The sequence below is a fragment of the Trichechus manatus genome, unplaced genomic scaffold (assembly GCF_000243295.1).
Source record: "Trichechus manatus latirostris isolate Lorelei unplaced genomic scaffold, TriManLat1.0 scaffold00001, whole genome shotgun sequence".
Lineage (NCBI taxonomy): Eukaryota > Metazoa > Chordata > Mammalia > Sirenia > Trichechidae > Trichechus > Trichechus manatus.
In genome coordinates, this window is record NW_004443937.1 from 14238541 (window position 1) to 14252856 (window position 14316).

Consider the following 14316-nt stretch of genomic DNA (forward strand, 5'->3'; position numbering starts at 1 on the left):
AAGAGCTATGGCTGCTAACCAAAAGGTCAACAGTTCGAATCCACCAGCCGCTCCTTGGAAACCCTATGGGGCAGTTCTACTCTGTCCTATAGGGTCTGTATGAGTCGGAATCGACTTGACGGCAACGGGTTTGGTTTTTTCTTTCCGTTGGTCAAGGGAGCCAGGGGCCTAAGGTGGGACAGGCAAAGGGCCTGATCCTAGTCCTGACTCTTTGCAGAGACTGCCTGGGCCAAGGATTTTCTCTCTTGAGCCTCAGTTTCTGTATCTGTCAAGTAGGTGCGATGATCGCACTGGCTTCCTCCAGGTCACTGTGAGAAGTGAATGAGATAGTATGGGTGGTGTGCACAGAGCGTGGTTGGTGCATAGTGTGTGAGCTCCCTTCCCCTCACCTGTCAGGACGTGGAGGAGAATCTGGAAGATGCACAGTGTATAAAACCAGGGGAAGTAGCAAGAAGGCTGACATTACTACCGAGCAGGTAACCTGAAAACCTTCCAGCTTCAGAATCCTTTGAAACACACAGGCGCCCTCACAGGAAAGTCGGGAAGACTACAGGCATCAAAAACGCAGAGGGTGAGATCTGAAATGAGATAATATGATCTATATAACCACTTCTGTCAACTTTATATTGGAGGAGCTGGCCAGTGCAATAAGGCAAGTAAAAGAAATAAAAGGTATAAAGATTAGAAAGTGAGAAATAAAACTGTCATACTCACAGATAACATGATTATGTATATAGAAAATACAAAAGAATCTACAGAAGAACTACTAGAGTTAATAGCTGAATTTAACATGGTCAGAATGTAAAATCAATTTTACTGTTACGTATCAGCAACAAATAATTAGAAGATGATATTTGGAAAAATAATACAATCTACAATAGCATTAAAACACTTCAAATATCTAAGAATAGCTTTAATGAAAGAAGTGCAAGAGCTTTATCCATAAAAATACAAGAATAAATGGAAGAATAGACTATGTTCATTTATTGGAAGACTCAATATTGTGAAGATGTCAGATCTCCACAAATTGATTTATCAATTCAATGCATTTCCAATGTAAAACTGAAGAGAAAACTGAAAACCAGCAAGATCAGTGTAAGCTGTTGGTGAGGCTTCCCTCTAGGAGGGGTGACAGGAATTAGGGTGTCTGCTGGTCTGGTAACGAATGGCTTGGGTTTTAATGGCTCAGGGGTATTGTACCTTCCCTAGTTGGAACTGACACCGCAGCATAAAGCCAGGACCTTTAAAGAGATATACACAATGCCAATCTAGATTCAACACTCAGCAAATATGTCTTTCAAAAATTAAAATTAAATTTAGACATTTTCAAATAAACAAACAAGAAAGAGATCTACCCTCAGTGAAAGGGGGAGCTAGGAAAATATCTACCCATCTACCAGGAAGGTAAAACAAAAGCTTGTCTGTCTCGATTTGGTTTTGGGTGGTCTCCTTTGAGAATTTGTGATCCAAAGTGTGCCCTTTGTTTCTTGTTGAAGGTTAGAATTCATACTACTCCCATGGTTCTGGGATCCTTGAACCAATAAAGTAACGTAAGCATTGTCAGGCACCTAGGGAGAGGAATTACAAAATCTCTGGACTCTGGAGAGACATGCCCTCAACCAGGCTGAATAGGATTCCCACAGGAAAAACTCCACTAAAGGTGAGCTCACAATCCAAAAATTACCAAACACGTGAGGTAACAATCCGCCATGAGGGAGAGTCATTAGACACTCCAAACAGTAGAAATACCTCTTAAGAGTTTGAGATAATAGAAAAGAGAATAATATGTGAATGTTTAAAATATTTAAAATGATTAGAGACATATAAGGAGCAAAAAGAAAAAGAGCAAGACATGAAAATACAACAAACAAGCAAAAGAACAAACAAAGCTTCCAAACACAAAAAATGTACTCATGGAAATTAAGAACTCATTGGGGAAATTTGAATATGGAGTGGGTATTAGATTAAAAATTAAGGAATTATTTTAATTTGTAAGGTGTGGTAATGGTATATTTGAGCATGGAATGGGTATTAGGTTAATAAAGAATTACTTTAATTTTGTAAGATGCAGTAATGGTATTTTTGTTATGGAAGAATTATGTTCCCATTTTCTTAGCGATGCATACTGAAATACTTAGAGGTGAAATTTCATTATGTCCAGGATTGGTTTCCAAATATTGCAACATAGAAGAAAATAAATGGAGTAAATATGGCAAAGTGTTAATAACCGTTAAAACTAGATATTGGGTAAATTTGCATAACTTTAGTGACACAAAATCACCTCGGGAGCCTTTCAAAACACAGATTATTATATCTGGCAAAGGACTTGTATCCAGAATATATAAAAATTAAATAATAAAGAAAATTTAAACATAGGCAAACACTTTGAACAGACACTTCACCAAAGAAGATGCATATAGATGGCAAATAAGCACCTGAAGAGTGCTCAGCATCATTTGTTATTAGGCAAACACAAGTGAAAACTGACATTACCAAGTGCTGATAAGGATGTGAAGCAACTGGAACTCTCTTACATTGCTGGTGAGAGTGCAAAGCGGTGTGGCCACTTTGAAAGACAGTTTGCAGTTTCTTTTAAAGCTAAACATATCTAGGAGTCCCTGGATGGTGCAAATGGTTAATGGGCTCTGCTGCTAACTGAAAGGTTGGAGCTTTGAATCCACCCAGAGGATCCTCAGAAGAAAGGCCTGAAGATCTACTTCCAAAAAATCAGCCATTGAAAACTCTATCGTGCAGAGTTCTACTCTGACACACTGAGGGTTGCCATGAGTTGGAATCAACTCTATGGCAACTGGTTTTTGTTTTTGTTTTACCCTATGATCCAGCAATCCTACTCCTGGGTAGTAGGAAATGAAATGAAAAACATATTTAACCAAAAACCTATACAGTAACGTTTATAATGGCTGTCTTCAAAAATCTCCAAAAACTGGATAAAAACAAAATGTCTTTCATCTGGTGAATAGATAGACAAATTGTGGTACATCAATATAATGGAATACTACTTCGGCAATAAAAAACGAGCTACCAACACACACAGCAACGCAGATGAATCTCAAATGATTATGCTAAGTGAGAGAAATTAGACTCAAAAGCCGACTTTCTGTGTGATTCCACTTATATGTCATTCTGGAGAAGGTAAAGTTACAGAGACTGAAAAAGAGATCAGAGTTTGCCAGAGGCTGAGGACAGATGGAAGGGCTGACTACAAAGGGGATGCTGGAGAGAATTTGGGGTGGAGGAGTGATGGAAATGTTCCAAAACATAATGGTGGTGGTGATGGTTAGGAGACATTTTCCAGAACTCATAGTTCTTCACAAAGAGTGAATTTTACTGTGTATAAATTTAAAAATGGAGAAAAGTATTCTAAGTTAGTGTACTAAAACACACACAGATTGCTGGATCTTGCCCCCTAAAATTTCTAATTCAGTAGATAGGGCCCAAGAATTTACATTTCTGATAAGTTTCCTGATAATACTGATGCTGCTAGTCCGGGGCCCATGCTTTGGAAACTTCTACATTATACTTATTCTACTTTCCTTATGTTTGCAGTGTATGAAAATTTTTCATAATAAGTTAAAAAAAAAGAAAGACAGGTTTAATTGCAGATTAGACACATCCCAGAGAAATAAACAGATAGGAAATATGAAAGGTTACGAGTGATGGAGGAAAATGTGGAAAGGCCCAACATGCATCTATTAAGCATTTCAAAAGAGGGAGAATGAGGGAAACAATATTTGAAGAAATAACGGGAGAGCACTTTCTTGAATTAAAGCTAAGCGAGACAGACTTATCTCGGGCTGCCTAGAATGTCTGAGAATGTCGCCTGTAGACTGTAAAGTACACTCCTCATTAATCACTCCTGTTAATCAGGACCACACCAGTTGGCGTTCGCTTACAGCAGTCTTACACTGAAGTGGCTGCCTGCATGTGAGGGAGGTGTGCAAGCACAACCCTGGGTGGTGGAGTTGGCCGACCTGGGTTCTAATCCAGATTGTACAACTAATCAGCTGTGTGACCATCGGTATACACTGTCCATCTCTGAGCCTCAGTTTCCTTATGTGTACAGGGGAATCCTACTACCCGTAATAATAATACCACCCAGGGGGGTGTCAAAATGGTTGACCACAGAATGTCTGTGAAGCTCCTAGCACATAGTAGGTGCTCAAAAGAATGTTATTCAGCCCAAGAGAAGGGACCTAGCCTGCCCTGGGAGAAGAAGCCATGAGGATTCCCCAGCAGAGAATCAGGTGGGGCTGGGGCAGGAAGGAACCCCTTTGATTGGACACATCCATGAGGTGGTGAGTGTCCCGGCAGAAGGGGTTTGCCTGGATGAAAATGAAACCTGGGCTCAGGAGCTCTTTTCCCTTTCTCCTCTGCAGATGATGGGCCTTACTCCAAAGGAGGCAAGGACGCAGGAGGTGCCGACATGGCCCTGGTGTGCCGCAGACAGAGCATTCCAGGTAAGCAGGCTCTCCTTCCCTCTTTCTTTGGGCAGAGAGCCCTGGGTGTGTCAGACAGTGTCGGCTCTGCTGCCAGCTCACCCTGTGACCTTAGACAAGTCATTTCACCTCTCTAACCCTTGTCTGTAAAAAGGAGGTGATGTCACCCAGTATAATGCAGTAAAGTGCTCTGCTTACCAAGTGTGAGCCCAGATTGCTCTCATGCTGCCTGCTCAGCCCCCTTATCTACCGGCAGAGGAGTTCCGAGGGATCACCATGGTGGAGCTGATCAAGAAAGAAGGCAGCACACTGGGCCTGACCATCTCAGGGGGCACTGACAAGGATGGGAAGCCCAGGGTCTCCAACCTGAGACCTGGAGGGCTCGCAGCCAGGTGAGAATGGGGCTTGGCAGGGGCAGCAGGAAGGGGATGAGGAGGCAATCACAGGGGCCCAGGGCCCGTGGAAACGTACTAGGACCTTAGGCAAACGATTAGGTAGCTGTTTCCAGGAGCACCCAAGAGCTTGGTGTCCAGACAGGAAATGCCTCCAGTGGAGGCTATAACTCTGGCCTCCCCAGCTTCTTCTCTTTCCGTTTCCACCAGAGCCTGACCTGGCCACAGTGCCCGCGCTCATCAGGCTATGTAGTGCCCTCCAGGCCTTTGCATATGCACTTCCCTCTGCCTGGGATGACTGTTCCCTATAGTATTTTCCCGGCAAACTCCTATTCAACCCTCCAAACTCAACACAGAAGCCACCACCTCTGAGAAGCCCTCCCTGACCCTAGGTAGCTGCTCTTCTCTGCTTTGGGGAGCCCTGTGTCACACTTCTGCACACATAGCCTGGAGTATCCTGGTCATTTTCCCTCTCCTGCTCCCTTAGACTGTGACCTTCTTGGGGTCTTGGAGTTAGTCTCTCCATTGCTTCCTCTGTGGGCACTGGCACAGGGCCTGATAAATGTCCAGTTGAACAGAATGGAAGATTAGTAGTGAAAAAGGAGGGAAATGATCTGTCTACTTCGTGGGCTCATCTGATACCACAGCGCCAAGACAAGCAGACAGACCAGCCTCAGTGGAAAGGCAGGCCTGGGTGTCACACAGATCTAGGTTAGAATCCTCTCTGAGCCTCAGTTTCCCCATCTGTAAAATGGGGATCCAAAGGTTCTAATGATTAATGGGAGGTGGGTGTGGATGCCAGCACCACGCAGGCACGTGAGCCGTCCCTGTTACTTCGTGTGTGCTCTGCCATCCCTGCTCCCAGGAGTGATCTGCTGAACGTGGGTGACTACATTCTGTCAGTGAACGGGATCCACTTGACAAGGCTCCGCCATGATGAGATCATCACCCTGCTCAAGAACGTGGGCGAGCGCGTGGTGCTGGAGGTGGAGTATGAGCTGCCCCCGCCTGGTGGGTGCCCTTGGACGGGATACTCTCTCCACTGCCTCGGTTGTGGGTGGACACAGCTGCCTCCCCACCAGGGCTTGGGTGGTGGGGGATCCTGCCGGATGCAGTGGGTGGGACTGGGAGACTGGCCACAAACATCCATGCTTCTCCTGGGGGCTTGGCCTGCACCTACGGTACGCTGTCACCAGGAAGTGGTGGGGTCCTGTTTATAACCCATTGCCGTTTTTATATTTAGTTTCCAGATGCCTTTACTTCAGCGGGGAGGTTTTCCTTTAGGAAGGAAAGTTGGTTAAATAGATTGTTCCCTGCTCTACTGCTCTTCCCACTCCACCACCCTGCACTGAGTACTGTGCTCTGACTTTTCGGTCTAAAGTCTTGAAATTTAATTAATCTGTCTGGAATTGAACACTGGCCTGAGCCTGAGCTAGCCGTGGACTCAAGCCTGAGTTCTGCCATTGTCTCTCTAACTGGTAGACTAGGTGGGTATTGGGGAAGAGGGCCTCTCCAAGCCTCACTTTTCCTATCTATGAAATGAGAAAAGGTTTACCCTCTGTGTGATCTCTGTAACTGGCCACTCAACCCTCCTGGAATGGGCATTTGGGACATTTGCTGGCATGGATAAGTGACTGAGGGACTCAAGCAGTCCTTCTCCATTCCTCTCCAGCCTCCGAGAACAACCCAGGGATCATTTCAAAGACAGTGGACGTCTCCCTCTACAAGGAGGGCAATAGCTTTGGCTTTGTCCTCAGAGGTCAGTGTAAGACTCACCCTTGGGGTCAGGGGTCGGGGGCAGGAAGGAGGCTAACACTAATTCCATTTGTGCTCTGTTTTGCTTTAACAAATGTAATTTCTTATATCTTGCATATGACTTCAGAGGACCTGGGACCATGAAGTCAAATGTTGATGGAAACATTTGCCAAGTGATGAAATGTGGGGGTGGGGGTGGGGACTGAGGGGAGATAGTTGTACAAGAAAATAATGATGAAAGCCACTACTGAGAGACTGAGAACAAAGTTTGGAGCTACTTAGCAGCCAGGACCAAAGGGAAATAGGATGAAACCACAGGAAGGGAGGCAAGCCATCTAATAGAGAGGAGTTTGGGTAGGATCCCTCCCCCTCCCCCCATTACCAGTTTGCAGTTGGGGTCTCAGTCTCTCCTCAGAGGGTCTGTGGATAGCAAGGACAAGGTCCTTAAGCAGGTTTTATTGAGAGAGCCCGCTCAGGGCTGGGTCAGGGCTTCCAGGCATCAGGGAAGGGGATGGGATAGACGATTCCTGCCTCTTGTTGAATTCTGTTTAGGAGGGGCCCATGAAGAGGGACACAAGTCCCGCCCGCTTGTCCTGACCTATGTGCGGCCGGGTGGCCCAGCTGACAGGTAAGCCCTGGGCCTGAGGAAACCTCACATCTTTGCACTGACCCCCTTACCCGTAAAAAACAACACCTCTGTGAAGAGGGCAGAGCAGGGGGTGGGGCATTGTGCCCATTCCCCAGATAAATGACTTAGGCCCAGAGAGGGGACACCCTTGCCCAGAGTCACTCAGGGAATTGTTGGTGGAACTAGGACTAAACCCTAAATGAGACAGACACCAAGCTCTTTCTTCCCCGACATCCTACTGTCACAGGGGTAAGGGGCAGGGAGCGAGGCTTGGTGTTGCTCCTCCATTCCTTGGGCCTTAGTTTTTCCCGTCTTTGAAATGGGTCCGAAACTGCAGCCCCTAAGAGTTGCTGTGAGAGATTTGGGGGTAGGTTATCCGCCATCACTGTCGCTGTCCGTAACCCAGCCTCCTGAGTCCTGGCTGCACTGCACAGGCCTGCCCTGCCTGGGCCTGGCCCAGAGGGGCCAGGAGGAGAGAATGTAGGAAGGAACATGGCCAGTGCCCAGCCCTGACCCCTGGCCTTCCAAGCGGGAGATTCCTGGCCATTTTAAGCGAAGCCAGGAATGACCTTGTTGGAAATCTAAATCTGTCCTTGGGACAGGGCCCGGTGATGAGCTATTCATAGAATCTCCCAGATTAGCTTTGGCCACCTGTTGGAGCATGCGTTCTGGGCAGGGATGTGACCTAAACCGAGGTGAACCCCAGCTGAGGCTGCTCCCCTGGGGTCTTTGCTGAATTCTCTCCCACGCTTGTTTGTCACCAGGCCAGAGTTGCTGCCGATAAACCAGGACTGAAGAGGGGTGGCTGCCCCTGAAGCCATGTGGCCTGGTGGGCTGGCATCCCCTCTGGGCCCTGGCAGTCTCCTCTTCCCCCAGGACAGGAGGGTGGGGGTGACCTTGAAAGGCACCCCCAGCTCAGATATTTGAGGGCTGGGCTGGGATGAAGTCTGCATCTGGACCAGGCATCGGGTGGGTAGGTGTCAAGTCTCCCCGAACAGGGCTTGACTTCCCACTTCATTCATTCATCCACTCACTGAGTTGCTCACTCCTGCATTCACCCACTCCCGCCCTGCGCTTGTCCTCTGTGTCCCACCTGCTCAGTGCCTCTGAGTGTGCGTGGCCCTTCCTTGCAGGGAGGGTTCCTTGAAGGCAGGTGACCGGCTGCTCAGCATCGACGGTGTCCCTCTGCATGGGGCCAGCCATGCTGCTGCCCTGGCCACCCTCCGGCAGTGCAGCCACGAGGCCCTCTTCCAGGTGGAGTATGACGTGGCCACCCCTGGTGAGTGGGCCCAAGGGTGAGGGCTGGGGTGGAAGTGGCCTGGGGGCAGGGTGGGGGGAGCAGTGGGCCCAGATCCTTACCACCACAAAGGCTGTGTGGCCTTGGGCACCTCTCTGGCCTCTGAGCAGTGAATACTATGTGCCAGGCATTGCTGGATGCACTGGGGGCCCAGCCTTGAACAATGCAGATGAGATCTCTGTTCTCCAGAAGCTGACATTCTGGTGGCAGAGGTGGACCGTCAACAAAATCAGTAAAATAGAGTGTGTCAGATGGCAGGGAAAGAGACGGGAAAGGCTGGGAAAATAAGAGTGTGTCAGATAGCAGGGAGAGAGACAAAGGCTCTTTATTAGCTAGAGGAGTGAGGGAGTTGAGTTATGTGGACATCTGCAGGAAGAGCATTCCAGGCAGAGGGAACAGCAAGTACAAAGGCCCTGAGGCAGGAGCCTGGTGGGCATGTTTGAGGAGCAGCATGGGGGCTGCTGTGGCTGGAACAGATGAGCGACAGGAGAGTGGGAGGAGGTGAGGGCAGAGCAGTCTCGGGGCCAGACCCTCCAGGCCTTGTGGGCCTCAGTGAGGACTTGAACTTACAGTCAGTGATCTGACTTAAAACCCACGGGGAGATCAGAATGAAGGGGAGGGGTGAAGGCTGCAGCCAGGAGACCCATGGGAGGCAACTGCAGCCATCCCAGTGAAAGATGATGGTGGCTGACCCAGGCTGCGTGCAGAGAAGGTGGGGAGGAGGGGTTGGATTCAGGAAACATGGAGAACATTGAGTTGACCTGACTTACTGGCAGCTTGGACATGGCAGGTGAGAGAGGGAGGTGCTAAGGATGACGCCAAGGCTTTGAGTTTGAGCAACTGGCTGAGTTAATGGTGGCACCATTTTCTGAGATGGGGAAGGATTGTAGTGAGTGCTATAGTTTTGTGCCTGGCATACAGCAGGTGCTCAATAAATGCTAGCTAATTATTATTCACCAGCGCAGCCCTAGAATCAGAGTCTCCCAGGCTTGCATCTCAGCCTTGCCTATGTTGCTGGCTGGCCAGATGAACTTGGATGAGGCCTTCACCTCTCCACACTCAGCTTTCTTGTCTGTAAAATGGGTGAAATAATCGCTCCTTGTCAGTGAAGGTTAAATGGAGATGGCAGAGTAAGGCTGGGGAGGAAGGCGCTCAATATTTGCATCTCAAGCTCTCCTCTCCTTCTGTGGTGCCAGACACAGTGGCCAATGCCTCAGGGCCCTTGATGGTGGAGATCTCCAAGACGCCGGGCTCCACCCTGGGCATCTCGCTCACCACATGCTCCCACCGCAACAAGCCGGTCATCACCATCGACCGCATCAAGCCAGCCAGCGTGGTGGACAGGTGAGGCACAGGCATGTTGCCACGGGGGGTGTGAGGCTGCCCGAGAGGCGGCCGGAGTTCTGTCCATCCTGGCTCAGCCTTCCCCTCTGCTCTCCGCCTGGCTAGGAGTGGGGCACTGCATGCTGGAGACCACATCCTGTCCATTGACGGCACCAGCACGGAGCACTGCTCGTTGCTCGAGGCCACCAAACTCCTGGCCAGCGTCTCAGAGAAAGTGTGCCTGGAGATCCTGCCTGCACCCCAAAGTCGGCGGCCCCTGAAGCCCTCAGAGGCAGGTGGGTCCCCTGGGAGGGTCTCGGGGCTCAGGCCTGAGGGCTGATGGGGAGGGGGTGCATGGGGCCTGAGAGGCCCAGGATCTAAACCCTGAGCAGGCTGGGGGTACCAGACTAAAATTTACTGGAACAAATGGCCAGTCACACAGGGAAGCTGAAACTGTCACTTGCTAATGGAGGGGTAATGGGCCAGAGGAAAAACTTGAGGGTTTCAGTTGACAGTCTGCTGTCCTGGATGCCCCCAAAGCTGGTTACATTGGTAGTTGCATTAATAGAAGTATAAGGGCTAGAATGAGGGAGGAGACTGTCTGTGCTCTGTGATACTCAGATCTTGGATCCTGGACTGAGCTGGGGGCCCTTGGTGGGCCCTTGGTGGGTCCAGAGGAGGCAGCTGAGCAGGCAGGGAGATCCTGGAGCCCCTTCTGTGAGGAGCCAGGGCTGTCAGCCTAGAGCAGGGAGCCTCCAAGAAGCTGGGTGCCGGGCAGTTCCAGGAGCAGAGGAAGCAGGTGGTCTGGAGTCAGGAGGGCAGAGCTGGGGTCTGGGGCAGGGTGGTGGGAAGTCAAAAGAAGGCAGCTTCCAGGTCAGAGTGGGGGAAGCACTTCCTGCAGCCCAATCCTCTGGCCTTGGGTTCAAGTCCCAGCTTTGCCCCCAGCCACTGGACAACTGATTTCATCTCTCTGAACGTCAATTGTAAATGGGATGAAGACCCCGAGTGCTTGTAAGATTAAATGCGAGAATGGACAGAAAGAGCTCAGCACAGGCCTACGCTCAGGGTGGTCGGGCTGCCCATCCCCCCCTTTGCAAACCCAGTCTTACCGGAAGAGAAAGACATCTCCCAGATCAGATGTGGGGGGACAGGAAAGGTCCATCTCTGTGGCCTCTGCCAGGACCTGAAAAGGCCCCATTAAGCCACAACTCCAGGGCTGATACAGGAGGCACTGGGGCTGGAAACAGCGCCGTTCGTTCTTGTACCATTTATTGAGCACCTGATTTGGGCCGGGCTTGGAGCTGGGGGCTTTCCATAGGTCATCTTGTTTGATCCTTCCGACAACTCTGTGGGGTCAGTATTACTACTATCCCACTTTACAGATGAGGAAGCTGAGGCACAGAGAAGTGCGTGCTTTACGAGGTTACACAGCTGGTCCCCATACCCTTCACTATCACCTACTGAGCGTCTGCTAAATGCCAGGCCCTGTTCTAGGCGTTTTAGATATCTATATCAACTCATTTTAATCCACCCTGTTACCATAGGAGACAGCTACTATTTCAGTCCCATTTTGCAGATAATAACAATGAGGCACAGAGAGGCTAAGTGACTTGTCCAGGTCTCACAGATCGTCAGTGATGGAGCCAGGATTTGACTCAGGCAGCTGGCTCCAGGGTCTGCCGTGCCCCAGAGTCGGGGAGGTGGGAGCATTGCACAGGGAGGAGGGATGGGAGGAATGCTCACAGCAGGAAAGAGCTCCCCAGCCCAAGAAGCATTTAAGCAGGAGGTTCCAATGGGCTGAGGTATTTGGGTCCTCACCCATCCATTCAAGGAGCATTGGACCAGGCCAGCCCCCAAAGCTAGGACAGGGGCCAGGCCATCTGGACAGAGGTGCGGTATGGTGGCCAGTTTGCAGGATCTGGTGGGGGAGGCACAATCTTGTAGAGGGTCATCAGGGTCTCCTGGGGTGTAGATGCTTAAATGGAGTAGGTGTGCACAGGGTTTACTGGGGGTACTAGTACCAGTTACCAGTTGCCGTTGAGTCGAGCTTCCATGTGCGACTAGGCATTTGACCCCATGTGTGTCAGAGTAGAACTATGCTCCATATTGGGGGCGAGACCTGTGAAAGATCAAGGGCAAGGAAGCAGGAGCAGGCAGGTGGAGCCAGGTCTGAGCCAGCCTCAGCCGACCCAGCAGGGGGCCCTGGAGCAGAGATTGCCCCTCAGAGTCCAGTGTGAGGCAGAAACGGCCAGGCCCGGTGTCCCCTACCACTGCCTGCCATGCTATCACTGGATGGGGCGGCCTCAGCTAGACCTGAAAGCACCAGCCAACTGCACTCCTCAGAGCTGACCAGCTAGTGATCAGGCCCCGGAGCCAGGCTACCTGGGCTCAAATAAATCCCTACCATGGGCCTTGGCTGGTGCCCCCTCTGCCCCCCACTGTCATGTGGCTGAGGAAAGATGCTGCAGCTGGTGTCCTGAGCGTGGTGCCGGCACATACCAGGTAACCAGGACACGTGAGCAGAATGTTCATGCCTCGCCTGGCTCCGGGGAAACTCGTCTCTGCTGGTCCCTGCTTCCCCCTTCACAGCGCAGATGGGAACACCCCTAGCAGGCTCAGCCTGACGCCTGTACCTCTCTCCCCTCTCACTCCCTGGTCACAGTGAAGATGCAGAGGAGCGAGCAGTCACATCGCTGGGATCCCTGCTTGCCTGCCTGCCACAGCCCCCGGCCCCCCGGCCACTGCAGGACGCCCACCTGGGCCACGCCGGCCGGCCAGGACCAGAGCCGATGTAACATGCCCGAATGCTGTTGCTCACCTAGTCCCTCCCACCTTTCCCCAGAGAGGGGGTTGTGCCTGTTTTATAGGGGAGGAACCCAAGATGCAGAGAAATCAGGGGGCCTACCCATCCTCCTCCAGCACGTCGATGGCTGAGATGGGCCCCTGCCCCTGACAGCCGGGTTTCACTAGGTCGGTGAGGCCCAGAGGAGGAAAGAGACTTCTCTGAGGTCACACAGCAAGAAGTTAGTTGAGGTGAAAAGGTGAAGGCACCCCCAAGTCTCCCTATACTGGGGTGGCTTCTTGGCACCCACTGTGGGGCAGGGCTGAGGGGCCCGGCTAGGGTTCACGGGGTTGTGCCCTCATCTCCCCAGCCCTGTCCTCGACTCCCTTTTCCTCGCCGACCATGAACCACGCCTTCCCCTGCGCCAACCCCAGCACTCTTCCTCGTGGAGCCCAGCCCATGAGCCCCCGGACCACAATGGGGCGGAGGAGGCAGCGAAGAAGGGAGCATAAAAGCTCACGTAAGCCATGGTCCCTTCCCACCCTTCTGGGCTGCCTGCAGGCCTGAAAGCGAGGTTTACAAAGGGTGAGGGGTATTTTGGCCAGGGCCCTGGGAGGGAGTGTTAAATGACGTGACACACCGAGCCGCTGCTGATGGTTGGGCGGGTTGCACGCTGCACAAGGGTACACCTGCGGGACGCTAGTTACTTTGCACATTTCTAGTCTTGTTTTTTTTTAAGTGAAAAATTCCCAGCAGGTGGTGTAAAGTGTCTTGAGGTAGAGATAGGGATGTTTTCTCAGATTTGCATGAAGGTTGCACAGTAATTCCACTTCATTATCCTTTCATTCTGTCCTGATCTAGTCAAAGAGAAAGTCTCAGTGTGGTGTTACTGTGTCTTTATCACCTTTATGACATTAGTTAATTTCTTCTAAGACAAAAACACACAGGACCGAGAGTGTCTATCCAGAATTTAATAATTTTTGTTTGAATTATTTTGTTTGAATAGATATTTCTAGTTACTTTGTGTTTATAGATATTTCTGTGTACTTATGATTGCTATATATAGTTCCCTTTTGAAATGAATGTATTTAAGTATTAGAAAAAAATGTGAATTTATGTAAACACAAATAGTGAATGATAATGCAGGAGGCATGTGGAAGTGGCAAAAGTCACGAGAATGCCTGGAATTTTTAAATCATTCCAGGGAAGAGGCCTTCCTTTGTTGATGTAGAAAGTGTCCCAGCTGCTTGCCACACAAGTTGCAGAGGCCTGCAGGAAAGACAGAAGGTCAGACTTGGTCATTTGGGATTGAGCCAGGCAAGGGAAGACAGAGTAGGTCATTTGGCATCTGAAAGGAGATAAATATGATTCTGAGCTTCCTAGAAGCTAAAGTGAAAAGGGAAGCAGATTTCCAAGTCAGATGAGAGATAAAATACGCCTTTGCCAACCATCTTTGCTAATGATCAAAGCTGGAGGTACATAGGTGAAAAACCATGGAAATGTTGTTCTTAGGGCTGGGAGCTCTTGGGACCCCTTGTCTGTCCCCTTCCTAGGGTGGGTGACTAATAAAGTATTATCATTATTATTATTGATTATAGCAATTAATTAATTAATTAAATTAAAAAATTTTAGTACCTGCTATGTACCAGTCACCATTCTTATTATTGGGGATATGATAGTGA

General features: G+C 49.9%; 1 protein-coding gene across 1 annotated transcript in view; it reads left to right on the forward strand.

Moving 5' to 3' along the window:
• GRIP2 (glutamate receptor interacting protein 2) overlaps nt 1-14316 on the forward strand; it is a 60824-nt gene that overhangs the window by 22602 nt on the left and 23906 nt on the right. The window contains exons 8-17 of the mRNA XM_012558255.1: nt 4398-4478; nt 4714-4849; nt 5715-5860; nt 6522-6608; nt 7157-7232; nt 8366-8511; nt 9726-9873; nt 9979-10148; nt 12515-12643; nt 13005-13154. Of these exons, the coding sequence (XP_012413709.1) occupies nt 4398-4478; nt 4714-4849; nt 5715-5860; nt 6522-6608; nt 7157-7232; nt 8366-8511; nt 9726-9873; nt 9979-10148; nt 12515-12643; nt 13005-13154 (1269 nt within the window). The remainder of the gene's footprint in view (nt 1-4397; nt 4479-4713; nt 4850-5714; nt 5861-6521; nt 6609-7156; nt 7233-8365; nt 8512-9725; nt 9874-9978; nt 10149-12514; nt 12644-13004; nt 13155-14316) is intronic.